Raw genomic sequence first — 23777 nt, 5'->3', positions numbered from 1 at the left:
CAAGTTTGCACAGTCACGTAGTAAAGTTTCTATGTTGAGCAATCGTCGTATGTATCGTAATTTGGAATGCAGACTATCGGATTTGTAATTAACGTTCTTCGTGTAATGAGACTATGATGCTATATTCGAATGAATACACAATATTTATTTTAAAAGATATTTATTTTCTTATATAAGAACCCTTTTGCTTTTTTATCTTCTTCCATCTCTCAGGAAGCCTTATTATGCCTTCTTCCCATAATTGTTGCGTTTTGGACAAGAAATAATGCTCGAGGTGTGCTTTTATTTCGCTGATGGATTTAAAGTGCGTATCGCGATGAGAATTTTTAAAGGACAAAAAGAAGTAATAATCAGATGGAGCGAGACTTGAAGAGTATGCAGGATACGGTAAAACATCCCAATCAAACTAAGAGCTTCTCTATTTCAACTAATGCAGTATGTGGTCTCGCGTTATCATGATGAAAAACAATGCCTCATCGGTTTATTAATTCTAGCCGGGTTTTTTTCTTTGCTATGGCAGCTTTCAATTGATCCAGTTGATGACAGTATTTCGTAGTATTTATTGATTTATTGTCTCATCTTGAGGAAGGATCTCGTAGAAAATTACGTCTTTCCAATCCACCCAATAGAGAAAAGAACTTTTTTGGGGTGCAGACAGTTGAAGGTCTATTGTCCTTACAAAAAATAACATTGACGGCTAATAGATAAGTCTGCATGGTTACACGTTTAAGGATAAGGTCATTCATATCGCGATGAGAAAGAAACTTTCGGGACATCCTAATATTTGCATAGCAAACAGAGAGCATTCTGATTTGATAGCCATGCATTTGAAGTGGTAAAATTAATTGATGAATAAAATTGGCACAATCGATCCATTGTTTAAATTGGGGGATGAAGCAAGGTTTATTTTGCGATATCTCTCGAAAATGAAAGATGGAGGTGACAAGCGATCGACCACTGATGACATATTTTGATATCATCATCTTACAAATGAAATAAAAAGTGGTGAAATAGTTACAAAACTGATAATCCTGTTTCTTTTTTGTTTTTTACTATAGAGAATATATAGGAGAGTAGCGATTTAAAAATTCCTCTTAAAAATGGAGATTGGAAAACAGGCGACTATTTACAACATTTAAGGGGTCTTGAATTAAGGGGTCTCCACAGGAAATAAAATTCGGCGTTTGAAAAAGCAGATGGTTGAAGTTGGAAAACTAGTTCTTCAGTTCCCTTAAAAAATTTAAATATGTTGCAATCTGTATGCCTTTACCTAGCTTCAAGTAATGTGTTGATGTTTTGTCTGCAACTGTATGTTTAATGACGTTGATTTTTTATTCAATTATTTTTTGTATTCTGTGGACGTGCTTGTTGTGTCAATAAATGTTCTCCATATTCCTGAAAGTTCCATCATATTTAATGTGAACATCTACTATACACAAATGCTACAAAATGCAATTCTGAAAGATGTTTGAAGACAAAACAATAAAGATAATGATTATAACAGTCATCTGCACTTTATTTTATTATCAATAGATGATACAAATTACATCACATAAATTATCACGATAATGATAATTTAACTACGGAAGTAATTCGGGGAACAGACGTTCCATTTTTTTTTATCAGCAGACACATACATACACACACAAAAAATAGTTCTCTGTACAATTCATACTGAAGTGTCTTTTCATAGAAAAGAGATACCTTAAGTCAACAAATTGTCTTTCATGTTTCTTTCCAACAACAAGTAAAATATTAAGCTCAATAAAGATTAATACATATTAAAAAATATTGATGTAGTCCTTTATATAATACTTCTTATGGGCCATAACTTGTCCTTTTCCAGTCACAAAAACAACAATATCGATTACGTTTTTAAGTTCACTATCTTTAATTGACAATTCAACAACATGAAGCTTTGCAGCAGGAAATGAGTCTTCTTTTGAATATGAAGTATTTTGCATTTCATCTAACTGCCGCTTCTTCATAAGGAGGAGGTGGCTCGGTGCCCTGGAAAATGCACATAAAAGGTGAAATATCTACATTCCATTTAACAATATGCTATTTCATTTAGAAATTATACAAGGGACTGTTTTATAAAGCACCTATGGGCCATTAAAAAGTCAAGAGTAGAGAAAAAATGAGTTTATTACCAAAAGCTATATATAAACATAAAACTCTGTTATGCTTATAGGCATTTGTCATATCAGCAAGATTCAGGCATTTGTCGTATCGGGGAAGCAAGTTTTTAAAGAACATTATCGTCAGTGATATGAAATGAATTTTAATAATCCCTTGAAAATACTAATTGGTCTTAAAGTTTTTGAATTTTTTTTAAAGAAAGAATGTGGAGCAGGAATGACAACACATTAATCCCTCTAAATTTCAATTTTGGCATGTCGGCCAGCCATTTTGTTGTCTAGGATTCCAGCATTTGCAATTTCTTTCAACTAGCTTGATTAGTTCATTGAACAAGATTTTCTATTGCAAAAGTCTTGCATTCATGTTCCCTTTCATAAAGTATGCGGTTTAGAGTCGTATGATTTTCTTCTTTTTATATTTGAAAGCTGGCTAAAGGGCTTAAGGAGCTCCAAAGGAACATTGAAGTCCATCTTACATCTCTGCTGCAATGTTCTATGAAAAGGAAACCTTGTCCACTGGTATGAAAAACACTTGAATTTTCACTGTGTTAAGTCTAAAAGTTATCCTGTTTGTATTTAACTTTTAGTAGTAAAATCATTTTGTTCTAGATTGTCTTTTATTATGGTCTATCGGAGCATGAAAAGAAATAAATGAAACGGTCCTCATGCAATTTATACAAATAGAAATTTTTATTACCATTTAATATAATGATAATATAAATTAAATGTTGTAAATAATGATAATTTAATTTCTAATCAGCATTTATTATTGTAATCATTATTTATAACGTAATAAATAATGATAATAGTAATTCCAATCAACATGTATTATCGCAATAATATAATAAATAATGATAACATAAACTCTAATCATCATGTATTATCACAATGTAATCAATAATGATAATGTAATTATAAGCTGGGTGCTATCTGTAAATAGCGATATCCGCATTTCTTTTAGCGTAATATTACATACTTAAATGAAATTATAAAAAATTCACTCACTCTAAAACAAAAATTAAAAATATTTTTCCAAATTTAATCTTTTTTAAAAATTGATCATTGTTCTACTTAAGTTATGGTAATATTCCACCGCTCATTCTACAAGTCTTTTTTTACTTTATCGTATGCGAAGTATAGAGAAACAATTGTAAACGGCAAAAAAATTCGAACTCGAAATTTTAACGAATCTCCACATTTCAGGCCTCCCTGAGTTAGCAAAATACGTTTTCTCACATTATGTCTGTCTATCTGTCAGTCCGTGAAGACGATAGCTCAAAAACTCTTTGAGCTAGTTGAATGAAATTTGATATCTATGAACTAAGGACCCGTTTGTAGATTTCTGTCCAATTTTGAACGAAATCCTTTCCCAGAAAGTCTGTCTGGTTGTTCGATTACAAGTGAACTCGATAGCTTCTAAAGCAAAGAGCTCGAGGTAGATAAAATTTGGTTCATGAGTGTAGCATCTAAAATATAGAACCTTATTAAATTTTGGACCATATCCGTCAAATAGTTGACCGTCTATTAATCTGAACTTCTGCATACACGTAAACGTAATAATTCATAAATGAAATAATTTAAATCCATGAAAATCAGTATGTTATCTTGAAACTATAACTGTATTTACATGTCAAATTTTGGTTCATTCGATTGGCAAAGAGGTGTTCAAAATAGATATTCTTATCTTAGATCCATAAATTCACCCATCTAGAAGTATGAGTTAGTATGACCTTGTAGCGAATAGCGATGAGCGAGGATAGAACCTGGGGTATTGTGGTTCGCAGCCAAGTAACATGACCACAATACAAAAGCAATTGCTCGGGTAGCGAAGCTGTTAACTGGCTTATAAGCTATTCACCACAGACTGTCCCTCCAGTGAGTCAGAGATGAGACGAACGATATGGCTGTTGAGTGGTGATGTATTAGCTGTTGATTCTAATGCGCCAGTACCCATTTCAGCATTTGAGTTGCGGCGAGCGTGTGTAGGTGAGTGGTTGCTGATGCTGCGTCAAGTGAGTCTGACGATTTTGGTTTGCTGTGGGTAGATGGAGCCACAACAGCTATATGGAGGTTGAAGGATCCTCGTCCGAGGTCACCAATGTGTGGAATTGATATGGGCGAGGATAGAACCTGGGACCTTGTGGTTCGCAGCCGAGTAATATGACCACAATACAAAAGCAATTGCTTGTGTAGTGTAGCAGTTAACTAGCTTATAAGCTATTCACCACAAATTTAACTGGAGAATATACGAGAAAGATTCCGGGAGATTACTCCAGCTGGCTAATATCTACAATCTCTGCACACACTTTTCTTCTCAGATTAATAATATTTTATTTAAAAGCAAAAACTTGATATCATTATTTTCTCACTCCTTCCCCCACAAGCAATATCCGGGAACAGCTATAGTGGTCAGTTTTCGACGGCCAACTTAACTATTTAAAAAATTATAGTTATGTATTTTTCCATATCAAATACATTTCCAATATGACTGAATTATGTTATCATAATGACCTAATCATTTCAAAAATTTTACAACACGAATGCATGATTATCTGTTTCAAAACGTCACTAAAAATCACTAAATGACTACCCTATTAACACAAGATATAGCCTGATATCTCTAAACTGTTATATTGATATTTTAAACTGTTATATTAATATCTCTAAAATGTAATCTTGATATCTCTAAACTGTTATATTGATATCTCTAAAATGTAATATTGATATCTCTAAACTGTTATATTGATATCTCTAAAATGTTATATATATTGTTAAAATGGCATTCTATGCTTATAAGGTACACTTAATCTATAGCATCTAGCAGATATTACGTACATCCAAGACGACAACTTCATGTTGCGGAGGCTCCTCTACCCTCACTTCTATTGTGACTGGAGAAACAGGAACTGGCTGAGGTTGCGGACATTGGACGCAACGAGTTGCTTTAACCATTCTGCGACTTCTCTCATCCACGAACATCTCGCGACGAGAAATGCGAGGGTTCCGTCCGCGGGAACCCAGGAGAGCTCTTTGAGGACCGTCCTCCAGAGGTCCTAGAGACTGCCGCTGCCATTCGTGTTGGAAAGCTGAGCTCCCGATTCTAGAGCAACGGCGATCTTCTAGCAGTAAACGCCATCTGTAACAAGAACGAGTGTGTCAAGTGACTTATTCTTTACATGCCTAATTAAAAGAATAAAAATATATATTAATTTGTTACAGAACTGTCTACTTTCAGATTTAAAAAAAAAAACTTCATAAATTTAGATTTATTTGTCAAATTTAATGCATTTGACAGTTTGAAAACTGAAATGGCTTGGAAGTATTTCAGAAAAAATTGCATAATGGCAATTATGGGTTTTGCCTAATATTGCAAAATACAGAAGCGTTAGAGCATTTGAATGTGCAAAGGATAGAAGGTTAATGCAGATTTTTCTCCTGAGTCCAAATTTATCGGGAAACCATCAAATGTAGCCAAAAGAAAGTCTACTAGAATTTTCTTTGACTCTGAGAATTTTGACTTTGACTTTGAATTGAATTGACTTTGAGAATTTTGACTTTGAATTGAATTGACTTTAAGAATTTTGACTTTGAGAATTTTGAATATTATGTTTAATTCTTAATTCCAAAAACTATTAATTTAATATATTATATTGAAAAGATATTTTGTTTAATTAACATTTATTTTAAAATAAAATAATTACTATTAAGTCTATTTTTAACAGTTTGTTGATAATGATTTATTTTGGAGAGAGCGGATAAGTATTAATTTCATTATATATTTTCTGATTTATAACTAATCGAATTGGATTTTGAAATCTAATTAAACCTAGTTTCAGGATTAATAATTAATTTTTTAGATGAATAAATAAATCATGTAAAAATTTGAACCAAATGAAATTACACAGTTACGAAACAATATCAAAATATGCATTTTGGAGGTGTAGCTGCTTTTATAAAACAATTCAGCAAATATTCTATCATATTTATTTTATGTATTTTTTATGTTTATGCAAGTAAAGTTTTCTAAATTTTATCATTAGAACGAAGTAATTAAGCTGTGGACTGGTAGGAAGTCCTTCAGTTTTGCTTGATATGCTAGATGCACTTCGATTAACATTTGTGATTTGGAAATGCATAATATGAAAGCTGGATCGCCGTTTTATAACTATGTCCAATTAATCCAAATTTAGTTTGATAATTATTCTTAATTTTTATAATATAAAGAAATAGAAGGATAACAAAGTATTAATTTCAGTTCTGAATTTTATTTATCAAATCAAGAAAAAATAAATGTAAATTTTAAGAAATATTAATTGAACTATTTGCCTTCTCAAATTGGCAACTGTTCTAACCAGTATTCTTATCTCTGTAAGCGATTTAAAACAAACACAAAGCTTCTTTTGTATCCCAACTGGCAAATGTAGTAATATCTTGGGAAAGAGAATAAATACCATACTCTAATGCAATTTTTGTTGTAGCTGACTAAAGCAAACATAGTTTCAATTCATTTCTGCACTGCTCACATTTCATCTTCACCATCTTGTTCATTTTCATTTGTTTCATTTGTTGCAAAAACCAATGTGATCTCAATGCAAATATCATATCTCTATCCACAGTGGTGGATTCAGGTATATTATATTATGAGGCTCCTTCTTTCAATAACCTGGTCAATTACTTTCAAATTTTATTATATATTTAACTCAGCTGGCAAGTCACTGATTTATTTTAGATTAATTTATTACTTAAGCTAATTATTTATTATTTAGCTAATGATTTATTTTATATTAATTAATTGTTTTTTGTGAAAATGTAAATGTTATTTATTTATTTATTATTAATTAATTATTTTATATTAAGTTATTAATTTTTGTGAAAAAGTAAATGCTATTTATTTCTTTATTTATATGATTCACTTTTGTTTGGCTTCCACATCTGTACACAAATACATTTAAATAGACTTCCGGTTTTTAAAATATTCTAATAACAAGGTAAATGTAATGAAACAAATAGAAACATGACAAAGTGTCAATTTTCTCTTAATATTGTACACTTCACATCTTTGTTTTTTCATAAAATGATTTATTTGTCACCAAAGTTAATATTTTTTAATCGGCCTGCATGCTGCTAAAGTCAGGCCAGCAATCGTAAAGTGTTGCTTAGTCAAAAATCTGCTATTGTCTATCTTCTATATTCTCGGAATTCTCAAATTCAATATTGTTACGAATCTGTGATGCGGCTTCCCAGCATAGTTGGTTCCATAAAAGGTCCCAGAGCTTGGCGACAAACTTGGCGACCATTTGGCGACGACTTTGGTGCCAAAATAGATTATACCCGAAACATCGAGAATTTTCCCGATCCGTCCATTAGGAACCGAGATATGCCTCGAACGTTCCTGATTGGTTGAGAGGCTTCTAGCCCCGCCTCCTGAGACCTATAAAAAGAAGCAGTCCTGCCGCTGCCGGAGTAGTCGTGAACCGGAGAGTAGTCGGAATCGACGATGAAGAACTGGTCTTCCAGGGACAAGCGGAGCAGCGACGGAGTCAAGCTAGTGCTGAACTAAGCTGTGCGCTACTGTCTGCAGTAGAGTCTAGTTGTATGCTGCTGTGTATGCTGCACGTCTCGGCTGAAGATAATCGTCTTCTGTATTGTATATAGCTGTCGTCTTTGTGCTGTCCTGTGTGTCTTCGTGTAAATAAACGTCGTTGTTTCATTTTCTACTGCCGCCTGCTGATTGAGTGTTCTCCACACCATATAACTCCCACTATCCAAACGAACCCGGGGAAATTCCGTAACAATATCTAAGACTTGCAGATTTTTCAAAGACCTATCGTTTCATTATCAACCTAACTACATTAGTTTAATTGTATTAACGCCCCGTTTGGAAGCCACACTAGGAGTATTTTAGGACATGACCTCGAAATTGCGAATCCTCGCTAAATGACCAGAACTATACGATGGCATTTGATAAGGGTCTGATTCGAAGGTGACACTTGAATGAATTTACTAGATGAAACTCGTTATGTTCATCTTTTTGCATGCTTAAAAAATTATGCTTCACTCAGATTATATTAATATTTTGGAGTACTTTTTTACAACTTCTCTGTTACCACAATATTATTGCACTTTGACATTGATCTGATTTTTAACCCTTTGCTTGGTATAGCATATTCAATTTCATGGCTTTTGAGCCATATAAAAAACAAAAACCAATAGGAACCAAGAATTCTCTATTTCAATTGATTTTGATCCATCAGTTAAGCTATCATTAAAATATCGTTAAAATGCTATGCATAAGCAGAATATTATTTCATTCTAGCCGAAGCTACAGGGATGTTAATGCTGAATGCCACGGGGCAACTCCACCCTATAAAACGATACAACACCACCCCAAAGGTAATAAAAAAATACCAACTGGATATCATGAGTCAACGCCTTCACTTTAAAACCCACCTGTTTCACAGAACGGATCCCATTAGAAAAACTACTTGTACTCATCCATTCATTTAAAGTTCTCAGCTCCACTGACAACTTTAAAAGTGGAAAGTTTACTATACATGGTAGGCAAATATTCATGTTTTTTCCCGGATTGTTTTGATCGAGTTACAAGGAAATAATTTCAAAAATCATTTCTTTGACCAGAGAGAGCAGGGTTTTCAAATTAATTCTATTTTTTCAGTTGCCGAAGTTCACATTCTGTAATGAAACGACCAATCATTCCCATTGCCTTATCATTTTGATATCTGTCATTTTTACAAAGTCTTGCTGGATAAATTTAGAAGTTCAAGAAATCCCGTACTCTGTAAAGCCACCTTTATTATTAAAGTCAACAAAAAGTTAATTATGATATGGAAAACATGAAGAAAAACTTCATATTTTTTTAAATTAAAAATGGCATCATCTCTGAATTGTTGAAAAATTCATCTTGTTTTAGGAGAAATATTTTTCGGCCAGTTATTGCATCTAAAACACATTTTAGCACAGTAAAAAAAAAAAGGGAATTTCTTACAGCCAGTAGAGAGCGAAGACTACAGCTGCCAAAACTGCAAAGCTGACAACCACGATGATTATGATGACCGTCTCGATAGCCACGGCTGGCATCACAGAAATTTCGGACCATCCTACGAGTCTGACGGACTGCTGTGAATGAAAAGAGAGCACGGTTTGATAAGATTTCAGTTCTTTTATCATCACTTCAAAAGCTTAATATTCATTTAAAGAAAACCGAAATCGGTTTTCATCTATTTTACATGAATTTAAAATTTTATACAGATTTACTATATAAAATGTAACATTCATGTTAACATCGAATATTATACTTTATATTTTTAATAAATTTTTCAATAACACATCAATAAAATAATTATATATAAAAATAAAACGGTTTTATTTTTATTTTGAACTCAAAGAAATAAAACTAATATTGATAAAATGAACTTACTTATATACTTACGTAAATATTTATAAAAAAAATCGCAATTCGGCAAATAATAATAAAATTATTCAGAGTATGTTAAAATTATTAGGCTATTTTTATCAAATTGAATGTTTGAAATACTAATTTATAGTATTATATTATTTATTAATGGTACAAACAGAGCTTTAAATACTTTGTTAACATTTTTGACACAATGTAATAAATTTAATAAAATAGCAACATAAAAATGGCTAATTTAAAAGAAAAGAATTTATGATTTGAAGTATAAATTACAATAATTTAAATTCAGAGAAAATGAAAACATTTTAAGTAGATGCAACCCCCTGAAATGAATGTTTGAAATCAAATTTTGGAATAAAGTTTATTTTCAGATCTAAAATTTTAGCTTTAAATCTTTTGAGATAATTTTTGAAATTTAAGATGTTTTTTTTTTTTTTTTTTTTTTTTTTTTTTGTAAGTAAACAGAGTGTCCCTAAAGTCTTGATTTTCTCCTTTTCTACACTTCAGAGTGGCGACAGCTATAGTGAAAAAAGTGCTATCTAGCTGTAGTAATGTAGTAATATGTTATACAACTAGGCCACTAACAGTGCCACATTAAAAAAAAAAAATTAGGATTTCGCATTCCGGTCTCGGAAATTGTAAGAAAAGCGTTAAAAATATTATGTTAAGAAGCTGAAAAAAGTCACCGATTTAGTACGAAACAATATTTTGCGCACATTAACAACAATAATAGAATCTATGAAACATGCATTTTTTTTTTGCTTGCTATTACCAAAATTATAACGTCGAGAGTAAACTGTATGCCTGCCAAAAATATATTACTTGAGTTATTTATATTTAAGTTAAGTGCCTTAAATTAAGTCCAACACTGACATCCACTGATACTGAATTAATACTGGTAACACTGAATATTGACACTGAAGTATAACATTCATTGATTTCGACACAATTAAACGATCATTCATATGAGCCAACACTCTTGTAGACATTAAAAGCAGGGGAAGTTTAAAAAAAAATCGCATATACTACAGATTTATCAGGAACATTTAGTTGTCCCATCAAAATTCTTTGTCTTGAACGGATTAACCATGTTTCTCTTAAAATGATATGTCAGCAAATAAAAAGAACATCCACTACTAGGTTTGGAAAATCATATCTTTAATTATCACAGGACATTTAACAATGAATTACTACCAGAATGTCACCTTCCATATCGTATAGTGTTATGAAAAAGTCGTTCGGCGAGTTCAAGTTCAGTCAGTTAGATAACGAATAAAGATATTTTATTCCACGAGAAAGCACAGTTGGGGTGTATACAAAGAACAGCATTTGTAGAAATTGGCAACACACACGCAAACAGCAAACCGTTGACAAAACAGCAATAAGAACATAATGAACAACGCATAGCATTGTCAGCTCATAGAACTCCAACAGTAGAATTGACTTTAATTTAGTCAGTCGGTTTATATAAGTTTTCTGAAGAGCTAAAGTTATATGTAATTTTCTAGAAGGATCGATTCCTAACAGATATCTTCAAAATTTTTGCATTCTCCAGAACATTTTCGTCGCCAAAAATTAGGTGTCATTGATCTATCATCCATTAAACATTCAGTAAATCTATCTTTTTTATTATGTAACTAACTAGGCAGGGAAGAAGTCTTACAGATTTATAACAATACCAATATTTCTTTTAGATTTGTATTGGGCATACTTCTAAAAGGATAAATGTGCCTAATTATAAACAAGTATCCCATTCTTCAACATCTTGTGACATAACAATTTTGGAAATCATGACCAATCAAATGAGTATTTAAGTATTACAGCCATAGCCTTAAAGTACCTGACGTCTTTTTGTGGTAAATTCGCCCCCAAGCAGCAAAGAGAAGTCGCTAAACGATTGGCCAAGCATCGCATCCATCTGATATACGCCGCCCATATTTTGCCAATGTCACCTTTGCATTGGCGCGACATCGGATTCTGACCATATTTTTTTCTGTCGCCTCTGAAGATCGCTTTTTCATCGGGGCGAACTCCTACGGCGACTTAGTGAAAAAGACCGGCTCAAAGCAATCGGCCCATGGTCGCCTCGATGTCGGGAAAGTTGCTTTTCCTAGGCGGCGCTATGCGAACATATTTTAGAAATTTCCCATGAATCACCTGGCGTGTATTGGATTTTGAAATTCAACCAGCAACGCATACTGTCATTTCAAGAAACTTGGTAAGTGTAAAGTTTTTATTATTATATATTTGTAAATAATATATTATTTATTCTAAATAGTGAATAAAAAAGGTTATTTTTGTTGAAGCCGTTCGAACTCGTTGCTTACCTGAAACATGGAGTTGCACGTGATATTATTAGCGTTAGGCGTAAGCGACCATTATCATTTCTTTTCTTGTTTGTATTCTTTTCAATTGATTTTATTTCTTATCTTTTTTTGTGTGTGTGTTCTTAAATTATTGCAGATATTTTTCCATTTCATTTACAATGCCTTTCCTTTTGTTAACAACAATTTCTAATGAAAAATGTTTTTAAAAAATATTAAATTGCGTTCTTATGTTTTGGTTTTGCAATAACATTTGTGTTATTATTTTTATTTCGACATAAGGCTAAAAAAATAGATTAGCAGAATATATTTATTGTAAATTTCAAAAAAAAAAAAAAATCTTTAAAACTTGCAATTATGTAGTTATATTTGAATACTCTTATGTGAATAGTTTATAATTATTTCACCTTTCATAAAATAGTAACATAAATTTTACACCCATTAGTTTATATTATTTTTCTCTATTGTCCTAAACATTATTATAATATTTGCCTATATAGTTCATTATCAGATTGAAAACATTATTAAGCTTATGAAGTTCTATAAGACTTTTACTCCTTAATTACATATCTCCAATTGTCAACAAATATTTTATTTGTACTTTTAAAAGAAATGAAAGCTCAATCATTATTCTAATTAAGGAATATGTTTTTTAGGTTCATCAAATCTGCAAAAAGAAGAGTGAACTTGAAGAAAAAGTATATGTATAATTCTTTATATGTATTACCAGCAAAATATGAAATCCAGTATTCTATAGAATGCCCAAGCATTGTATATAATGCCTAAAACAAGCCAGTAATGTATGAAACAATTTGTATTTCATACATTTTCTAAGCATTCTATAGAATGCCAAATGACAACCTGGCAAAGTATGAAATACATCTCTCATTTAATAAAATAAAAATTTTGTGCAACCTTTGTTTCAAAACTGAAAATGCAATTAAAGATAAAATACATTTTAAAATTGATCTATAAATATAAACAAAAAAATTTCTCACTATTTGTTTGGAAACTACTGTGCAAGTTTCTATTCCTGACTTCAAAAAAGAGCAAAATATTGGAAGTTACAATTAATGTGACGGAATATGATTTCTACCAACTTGGAACATCAGAAGGAAATTTAAAACAATTATATGTGAGACAATTATATGTCCCAATTCACTTTATATCCTAAGAACTTGTTTAGAATTGAAGTTATTCCGAATCACAAAATTTCTCTCTGGTCAGTTGCAATTACTCAGATCAGTGGAAGCAATCAAGGATTTATCAGATGTATGTGTTAAAGTGCCAAAATATGTAATGTCTTTTCGTGAAAAATGTAGTAAAACTTCAAAATGTTGTAATGTGATAGGCTTGAATGACAAGTAGGTAGATTTTAATTTCTGATTTTTTTATCTGAAAACTTATTTGCCTTAATTAGAAAGGCATAAATTTTGTTTTGTACAAATTTTATTTTTCTATATAATTTGAATAAATTTTTTTTAATGGCAACCTCATTATTTTTGCAGACTGACAATTCAAGTGATTTTAATTCTATTTAGCTTAGTTAATTTTCCTTTTCATTTACAATTTTTCTATGAAAGAAGTTTAATAAAATATTAAATAACATTTTTATATTTTGGTATTGAAATAACATTTGTGTAATTATTTTTATTTTGACATGAGGCTAAAAAAAGTTTAGCAGAATGTATTTATTTTAAACTTTCTTTAAAATTTGAGATTATGCAGGCACTTTTGAGTACTCTTATATGAATAATTTCAAATTATTTCACATTTCATAAAACAGTAACATAAATTTTACTCCCATTAGTCTGAGTTTTTTTTTTCTTTATTATCCTAAACATTATTATAAAGTTTGCTTACACAGTCCAGTATCAGAACAAAAATATTATGCTTATGAAGTTCTATAATACTTTCGCTTGTTAATTACTCATCTCCAATTGTCAACAAATGTTTTATTTGTACTTTTAAATGAAGCGGAATCTCAATTACTATTATAATTGTTTTCTAGGTTCATCAAATGTAATCAAAAAGGAAAAATGAAATGTATAAATAAATGTATAATTCTCTTTATATGTAGCTGAAGATTCAGTTATACATATATAGAATATTTATATAAATGTGTGTGGATTTTTAGAAATTTCAAACTCTTCAAGTATTACATAATAAATAAAATTTAAATAAATTTTTTATAAATGACTTTGTGTCAATATTATTTATTCTTGTAAATTATAAATCATAGTTTCAGGATTTTGCTTGGGTGTATAAGTCATTACAGAAAATTCAGTAAAAAATTTCAAGTAAATTATTATTTTACTTTGTATTTCTAAAATATTATTTAATGAAGGTCTTTGTAAATAAATTGTTTTGCATAGTTGTTTTTCTTTTCTCCTAAAAATAAAGAGGGGAAAATAATAATTAAAAAAATATTTATCTAAAGAAATTTTGTATAATTGAAAGTAGTGTTTACATTTTTAGGTATGGAGTTTTTGTGAAATATTCAGAGTTAATCATAGATCAAATTTGGTTCTTGTGCCATGAAACAAAACCAAACTAATAGATTTAAAAAAATTAGAAATTTGAAGTAAATTATTATTTTGTGCTTGTAAAATGTTATCTATTGGACATTAGCTAATACTAAAATTTATAATGAGGTATAAAATTTCTTCATGAAGTAATTTTGTAAAGTCAATAGTAAATAGAATCAGTAAAATTGAAAGAAGCATTACATTTTTGTATATGGAATTTTTATGAAACATATTTGTGAAATATTCGGGGTTTAACATAGATCAAATTTGGTTATTTTGCTAAGAATCTAAACCTCACTAAACATAAATTATGAAAATATTAGAAATTTGAAGTAACTTAATAATTTGTGCTTGTAAAATATTTTCTATTGAAGAAACATATAATAGGAATTATATAATTTAGTGTTTTAAACTATTTTTAATCAATGCATTAAATTTTGGGGTGTTAAAATAGGAATTTGTGTTTTATTCATTATTCTTTATGAATTATTTGTTGATTACTCACATTAAGCAATATAAAAGTGTGTATAGTAAAAAAAAATATTTTTTTAATAAGAATTATATATTTTTCTATTTCGAATTTAAAATAGCTTTTAAAAACAGATGATATAGGCAATATATGTAATACACCTACTTTTAAATTTCTAATATCAGTTAAAATCATTCTGATTAATTATGTAATTGAAACTATGATTATGTTAACATTTCTTCCCATGCATTAAACAATGAAAATAAACAGGAATTATCAATGAAGGAAATAAATCTTATATGTAGATAGATGTTCAGGGGATCAAATTTAAAATTATTTCAGATAATTTTAACATTTGTTTATTTTTTTAAAGAGCAGTAAAAAAATGTCATTTAAACATTTTATAGGGTAAGGTTGTGGTAAAATCTATGCTATAATAATAGTTAAAAAAAGTTGGAAGAATTATTAGAATGACATTTTCCATGAATTTTTATCAAAAGCAAGTATTTTATGGAATTTTAAATTTATCAAAATAAATAACAAACACTATTATTAATAGGTAAAAAAGAAAAGTCAACTATACAAAATTTTGAAAGTATGATAGTTTTAAATATTATGACACTAGTTTCTAGAGTTTGAGAAAATTGAATAACCATTAAACTAATATTTCAATTTGACACCAGCAAGTGTTCAGAAATAAATTGCCTATTGATTGGCATTTGGTTGCCCATTGCTAAAATACATGGGGAAATGATTGGTATTGGGTCGCCGATTGTTAAAACACATGGGGAAATGATTGGTATTGGGTCGCCGATTGTTAAAACACATGGGGAAATGATTGGTATTGGGTCGCCGATTGTTAAAACACATCGGGAAATGATTGGTATTGGGTCGCCCATTGATAAAACAGGTCGCGAAATGCTTGGTATAACGTCGCCCGTGATAATAACAAGTCGCCAAAGGATCGGCAAATTCGTCGAAAATAAGTCGGGGCGGCCATCGCGCGGCGAACCGCCGGGGGACATGACCAATGTCGGGGCGAGATCGCCTCCGATCTCGCCCCAATCTCGCTCGTTCCGTGGGGCGATGCTTGGCCAATGGTTGGCCAACGATCTTTTGCTGCTTGGGCCATGTTCTATGAACACACACACTTCTATAGCAAGAAAGACAATGGGAGAACAGTCTCTTTAGATAATCATTTAACCAAATTCTCATTAAAAATAATGTACTTCAAACAAATGTACAATTCAGTAAAAAATTGAAATAATGTACTTGTATTCGTTAGAATAAATTTAATATTTTATGAATGCAAATAATTTTGAAAGACATTTTTTTAATTATTCGTATTGATACCATTTGGAGTAAATTAAGCAATAAAATAGTGAAGCAAAATCACAAATGCAACTTTTAATTGATATTGCCTAAAAATCAGTTTCAATTTCTTGTTGAAATGGGCAAAGACATGACTTTTATTCAGCTGCTACAAGTTTATATCAATATATCATTTTGAAAATGTACTAAATCTCTCTGGATATCACGACTTGCTTACAAAGATTTAACTTCCATTTAAAATATTTATAAGTCATAAATTCAGCATCAATCATATCGTATAAAGAATTTCAGCTTGGTGGAGAAACAATGTATTACCTCTATTAAGTCAGTCATTTAATGCTGCTACGTGTTGTCTTTGTTTGAATGATTTAACACTCTACTCATTTTTTTTATGTTTCTTTATGCTTTTTGCTGTTAAATGAAAATGAAATATTCTTAATACATATTGAAATGAGTTTGTGGTACATATACAACTACATATTAAAGTGTAACACTTTTTTAGTTTCTCGTATGTAATAAAACTAGCACTAAGATAAAGTCTATTTTCAATCACAGCAAAGGAAATCAAGAATAATCCATTTTCTGTACAATAAAATACATAAATACATAATATAAAATAAGTATTCATTTGACATTATGCTTTTGTCAAGCATACATCCCTATTTGAAACAGTATGTTAAAAATCGTATATTATAGTTTAATTTCATAAACGCCATGTTTTAATGCTTCCCATGGCTATTTTTAAATGGAACTCATAATTTCAAATCGCTATTAAATGGCGATTACAATACTAGCCTCGTCATGCACTGTCTTATCTTCACACCACATTAAAAGTAATAATGCATGACACGGATGAATTTGACATGTAGTACGACACTGCATATACTTCAAAATTCATGAATAATTTGGACTCAAACCCTCCAGACTCCAACTCCGATATTTATACTCTGCCAGCGTAGCTTTACTATCTTGCAACAACTCGTACCAAACCAGTCTATTTTTTACAAATCTAAAATATTATTTTCTTGCAATTCTTGTTTATTGAAAATAGTGATTTATAAATATTCTTAATGGATATTGAAAGGATGCCTGACATTAACGATTTCTGATTTTGGCGACAACTCTAGTGGCTATTAGACGATTGGCGACAAAACCTTAACTTTTTGGAAAATACGATATCTCTATTAGGAAATGATATACTGATCAATATCGGGAGCCGATTTCATATAGTTTCCCGGTCGGGAAACTATAAAAAGTGAGCGTGCACGTGAGCAGTTAAGAAGATTTTCTCTTTAGAGTGCTGATCGCGAAGTGAACCCTCTATCTGCACTCTAAGTGTCATAGTGGTTTTCTGTTTGCATTCTAGTAAGTATCGTTCCTTAAATATATTTCGGTATTATTTTTCCGTGTTTCGAGTTTTTTAGGGGAATAGTTTTTAGTTATCCAGCGAAGTCGGACTTCTTTCAATACCGACCGGAAAATTTTCCGTAATACGATTACGTCTGTCGGTCTGTACTTTCAGAAACAAGTAATTGCAATAACTCAAAAACACCAGTGACTAAAATGTATCAAATTTGGTGTTACAAGTGCAGTTTTGTGTCAAATTTTTGTTCCAATCGGTAGAGAAAAACGTGTCTAAAACACAAATTCGATTTTTGGATACTGTTAATGCATGCCAGGGATTAATCGCCAAATACCTCGCCAAGGATGACATGATAGATTCAGTAAAAATGCTAAATCCATGTCAAAGTTTGGTATTTTGTAACTATTGAACACCAGTGCCTTTCAAGGCGTTTTCTGGGATAACCTTTCTGGAATATTTTTATTAGAGAGTATGCGAGAAAGTGTTAAGAAGACACTCCATTCAGACTTCCGTTTCAACACAATTTTCACACTTTAAGTAGCATGCAATGTTAACGCCTTCCAAATTAAAAAGTTAGCATACAGCAAGAAAAATAAATAAAGAGTAAATAAAAGAAGAATAAATAGAAGAACAAATAATACGATTCCATTCCTTTTTCCAATAATCTATTTTTGAAGTTTTAATTCTACTAGTGTTTAAAATTTTAACTTTAATCGTTTGCTTCCCAGCTTCTTTGAACCAGTTGTAATTCGAGAATGAAAAAGCCTTTATATTAGCATACAACGTAATTTAAATTACTAGTTAGTGCTTATTAATGTTTCAATTTATAACGAAACTTTTAACAATGTATAAAAAAAGTAAGCTAAAAGAGAAAAAAAAATGAAGCTAGTGCATTCATTAGAGAGGAAAAGAATTGTTTTGGCAAAAAGTGGAAATCTATTGTAAACAGTTGTTTTTCAGTTGAAGTGGTGAAAACCTGAGAAGGAAGCATGGAAGTGAAAAATATTAAAACTGTTTGAGAATTCAATTGCTTAATAATGACTGTTAGATCATATCAGGAAATGTAGCAGGAAAAAGAACGGATCACTGACTCATTTAGTGACAGGTATCCACAAAATTTCAAAGGCAGTGACATTGAAGTTCAAACTATTTCCTAGTGCGATAGAAAAGAAAATTTAAACAAAGAGTGTCAACAAATGAACTACTAGACCGAAAATTCCATAAAAATAGTTTTATAAACTATGCGAAAGACACATTTGTAGCTGCTGATCCACTCATTAAAGATTTTGAAAGGTAAAAAGTTGGAATAAATCTGAATTTTGCTTCATTAATAGACCACTATTAGCATTTTTAAAAAAGTTACCAAAACGTCTTCCTGCTCTTAGCCAAACTCTGAAATGTCTGACATGCCATGAAAACTCTGAAATGCCATTGTTTACGGAATAGCCATTATAATTGTAAATAATGATTAAATCGTTTTGTTTGTTATTAAATGACCTACAAGAATCGATTCCCTTATATTTTTGTTAAATCATATAGTTTTTTTTTTATAAATTTAATAATGATTGGTTTAAGTTATTCTTTTTGTTTGTTATTAAATGGCCTACAAGAATAGTTCTTTCATATTTGTGTTAAATCAAATTGCTTTTTTTTATAAATTTAATAATGAGTGGATCAAATTATTCTTTTTGTTCGTTATTAAATGGCCTACAAGAATAGTTTCCTTCATATTTGTATTAAATCATATAGTTTTTTTAATAAATTTAATAATGAGTGGATCAAGTTATTCTTTTTGTTCGTTATTAAATGGCCTACAAGAATAGTTTCCTTCATATTTGTGTTAAATCAAATTGCTTTTTTTTTTATAAATTTAAAAATGAGTATATCAAGTAATTCTTTTTATTCGTTATTAAATGGCCTACAAGAATAGTTCCCTTCATAATTGTGTTAAATGAAATAGTTTTTTAAAAATATAAATTTAAGAATAAATGTATCAAGTTATTCTTTTTGTTCGTTTTTTTAGTTATTAAATGGCCTACAAGAATAATTCTTTTCATATTTGTGTTAAATCAAATAGTTATTTTAATAAATTTAATAATGAGTGGATCAAATTCTTTTTGTTTGTTATTAAATGGCCTACAAGAATAGTTCCCTTTATATTTATGTTAAATCAAATAGCTTTTTTTATAAATTTAAAAATGCTTAAATTATGTTTTTTTGTATGATGTATAATCTAAAAATTATTTATTTAAAAATTGTAGCTTATATTTTTTTTACTCCATTGACGTATATTTTTATTTCTGCGTGTGGGATTCTTACTGGGGGGGGGGGGAGAGAAAGCAATGAACTTCGATACGCGACGCATCTGCCCAGTCATCGCGAGCAATGGGATTTACTATACTATAAAAACTTGAATAATTTATTGCATAATTTGTGAATGAAGTTTCCCACTTTATCTGTATACGCTACTTGAAATGGTGCATCGCGCAAAAGATCCTTGTATTTTCACCTTTAATAAATAAAAATGATAATTAGTTGATAAAGAAAAGTATAAGCTGTTATAGACTTTTTATAAGTATAAACTTTGATATGAATAATATTTGCATAAAACGACATAAAAATATAACTGAAAAATCAAATATCTAAAAGAAAAAAAATCTATTTTTTTTCATATATTTGTAAATTTATATAAAAAAATATTTGGTTTAATATAAGTATAAAGAAAGCTATTCTTGTAAAATATTTAATTTTTTATTTAGTATGTTTGCGGAGAAGCAACGTGTTTTCATTGGCTCATATGAAAGTTGTATTATGCCAAATGCTTTACGTGGATATTGAAAAACATGCCTTCGTACACAGATGTCTATGTAGATAAAATAAATAAATTAACATATATTTCTAAGATTTAATTAAAAATTTCAAAGATACTTAAATATATTATACGTATTCTGTCTACTTAAAAAATGCACTTAATTTTTTTTTCCATATATTTTCACCATTTGCCAATTAAAGACTTAATAGCAAACAAACGAAAAAAATCTGATTACTTACAGAGATAATGGCTATTCTGTAAATAATTGCATTTGAACTCTTTAATGGTGGGTGAGCTCCAAGGGAATTTTTGTAAAAAGATCCCTCTAGTAGTTGCTAGTTAATGGAAAAAAATTTAATTTTACGTTAATTATTACCAAAGTCTGATATTTTGACGTCTTTATTGACAAAAAAAGTAATACAGCTTTAAATTATTTTTTTATTCAGAGTATCAGTAAAAGTTTGTTTATTATTTTTTTTTGTGGTGAAATTATTTTATCTAAATGAAAAGACAATTTTATTATTTTATGGGCTCTTTTAAATAAATAAGGAGTTACTAACTAAAATAAACTGGAACAAAAGATTGAAAATAAAATTCTCACTGAACTTTAAGCAATATTTCAAACATTTTTTTATAAAGTTATTTTCAACACGCAACTTATTTTGTACCCACAACGTGAATGCTGATCATCGCACAGACATTAGATACATTATTTCTTATTGCTAACGCCTGATTTCAACATTTTTAATATAGTTATTTTATTTAAAAAATTGAAAACAGCGTATTTATCATGATTATTTGTAGTATAATTTTCTTAAAAAAATCATCGAGCTTTATTCTTTCTAAAACTTTCTTGCATTTTTTCTAATAAAAGTATTTTTTCCTGTTATCTCTTAACTATTTTTAATTACTAACTATTATTAACTATTTTGTCACGAACTATTTTTTGATTCATCAATTGCGATATCATTAAGTTATCTTTAAAAATGGTACGCATAAGCAGAATATTATTCCGTCCTAACCGAAATCATAGGATGTCAAAATCTTTACTAAATGAGGATGAGATGCTTCCGGCATGGTGGTTGGATCTCGCCAACCTGGAGGGTACACTAATAGGTGGGGTATCTGGCTCCTCCCATCGATGACGGGACGTACTTCCTTCGGGAAGGGTTGTACCGTGGCCGATGACGGCCCTTAGGACTCAACCACAGTTTCCGCCAATGTTGCTGTTGCGGCGGTCCGGTCATTCAGTTTTATGGTTTAAATCCGTGTGCCTTCGGGTGGGTCGGAGAGTTAGATGGTTGACTTACTAAATTTAGGGGAACAAATTGCATAGAAACAAAACTGGCATCGCTGAAAAGCTTATATAAGTGGTGTAAAGATAATTTTGTACAATAATATGCTGTGAAATTATTGAAGAAAGGTTTATTAATTTGTAACAATAATACTATTGAAATTATTTCTTAGTAACTATCTGTCTAAATAAAGAAACACCAATTTTGATAACTCGGGTTTCAGTGGTGTACCTTGTAGAATGTTTTGAAAGATTTTTTTTTTTTTCCTCACGCATAAAATAATAGCAAATTTTTTATTCATACTTTTAAACCTCTTATTGCTTGGTTGAAATTTTACAATTAATTATAAGATCGTTTATGACTTTTTAAATTTTTATTCTTCAGATTTTGTCTGATACATCCTGTTCCTATCTTTATTTGGCGCTCCGATTTGAACCTTCGGGTTTTAGAGAATCCAGGAACGAAGTTCATAAATTTTGCTCACTTTATTTACAGTCATTTGCGGTTTGAGAGAGATAATGTTAGCCTTAGGCAGAAAACCCACCCAAACAGAAGACCAGAACTACTTTGAAACATCCGGGAATAAGGGAGAAATAATGAAAAATTTCTACCCTGTAGAGATTCTGAGAAAAACTGAAAGACAAATTGAAAAAAAGGGAAAGCCAGACATTGGGTTCATTGCACACAAAAATGATGGCTCCAGATTTTCAAGGCGTTGCTACATGGTAAAGAACTGGTACCAAATATGACAGAGTTTTCGGTTTAAAAGACATACTAACATTTTATGAACTTCGCGAAACACAAGCAGTTGGTTGACGTATATCCACGCTTCAGTTCCCCAGAGCTCTAAAAACTCATTTTTGGAATAATGCCTGTCTGTCTCTCTGTCTGCCTGTATACACAATAGCTCAAAAGCACTAGAAGGATAAATTTTGGCATATAATCTTTACATTAAATGTGTTAAGTTGATCCAATTTTTAACAAAATCCATTCTTAGGAAATCTGTCTGGCCGTTTACCTCGTACTTTAAATTTTGTAAAAAGCAATATGTGCGTGTGTCATCTAAATGATGGATAATGTCTATCAGTCTATGGGAGGGGAATGGATATGGATAATGTCTATATGAGGGGAATTCAATCATCTGTAGGGCTGAATCGTTGTATCATTATAAATACAATAACTCAAAAATGCAACGATTTAAACAAATAAAATTTGATATGTGATCTTATTTCTAAAATTGTATTTTTCAGTCAAATTTTGCCACCAGTCAGTTGACAAAAAGACGTTCGAAATGTATACTCGCTTTTCTTCACTATACTTCGAAATACAAAACTCTCATGCACGATACTTTAAAAATAAAAATCTGAGCACTGTTGGGTTTATGGCTTTCGCCAAGTTCCACAATTTTATATGGGAGGGGATAACACCTTTCTTGAAAAGTATGTGAGAACTTTTCAGAGAAACCATTCCAGATTTTTTTTATTAGATTAAATTTAAATTTCTGCAGCATGGTTAAGGTTTAATCGTTACACAAAACATACGAAAGTATTTAATATGTAGCTACTGTTAGAAGTAAGAGGAAATAATTAAATGAAAAATTCATGTTATTTGGATAAATCTATGTAATTTTTTTTTGTTTCTTTATGTCATACGAGAGTATTTTTTTTCAATGTTCAATACAAATTATAGTTATTTTTTTAATTTGCTAATTTTTAGTTATTTATTTTGTTTGCTGTTTATTAATTCAAATTAAAAACCTTTAACAATATATCTCTATTTTTATGCTCTCGTGTTCGTAAAACACCGAGAAATTACTCTTTAAAAAATTCGGTTATGATGATTCTCTTCGTTTTTGATCTATTTGAGAGAGAAAAACGCATTCTGGCATGTTTGGCAGTCACTATGACATGCAGTCTTGTGACAGAAATTTTAAATTTCCGTCTGTGAACGCAAAGGCAGGAACAAGGAGAATCATCAAAGTCAAACTTTTTAAAGAGCAATATTTTTTGGGTTCTTTGAGCACGAGAGTGTAAAAAAAGAGAAATATACATTAGAAAAGGTTTTTAATTTGAATTAAT

The 23777-nt window shown here is 30.3% G+C and overlaps 1 protein-coding gene across 4 annotated transcripts in view; it reads right to left on the bottom strand.

Annotated features, from left to right (window-relative positions):
- Positions 1-1495: 1495 nt before the first annotated feature.
- The window catches only part of LOC129984536 (uncharacterized), a 48951-nt gene continuing 26669 nt past the window's right edge, over positions 1496-23777 (bottom strand). For all 4 annotated transcript variants that reach the window (XM_056094440.1, XM_056094438.1, XM_056094439.1 and 1 more), the window contains exons 2-4: positions 9148-9278; positions 4977-5277; positions 1496-2010 (exon numbers count right to left, since the gene is read on the bottom strand). In XM_056094440.1, the coding sequence (XP_055950415.1) occupies positions 1966-2010; positions 4977-5277; positions 9148-9239 (438 nt within the window). In that variant the 5' untranslated portion in view covers positions 9240-9278 and the 3' untranslated portion in view covers positions 1496-1965. The remainder of the gene's footprint in view (positions 2011-4976; positions 5278-9147; positions 9279-23777) is intronic.

Source organism: Argiope bruennichi, chromosome 9 (genome assembly GCF_947563725.1).
Source record: "Argiope bruennichi chromosome 9, qqArgBrue1.1, whole genome shotgun sequence".
Taxonomy (NCBI): domain Eukaryota; kingdom Metazoa; phylum Arthropoda; class Arachnida; order Araneae; family Araneidae; genus Argiope; species Argiope bruennichi.
Note: the sequence above shows the minus strand (reverse complement) of the source record. Positions and strands in the feature narration are given on the sequence as shown.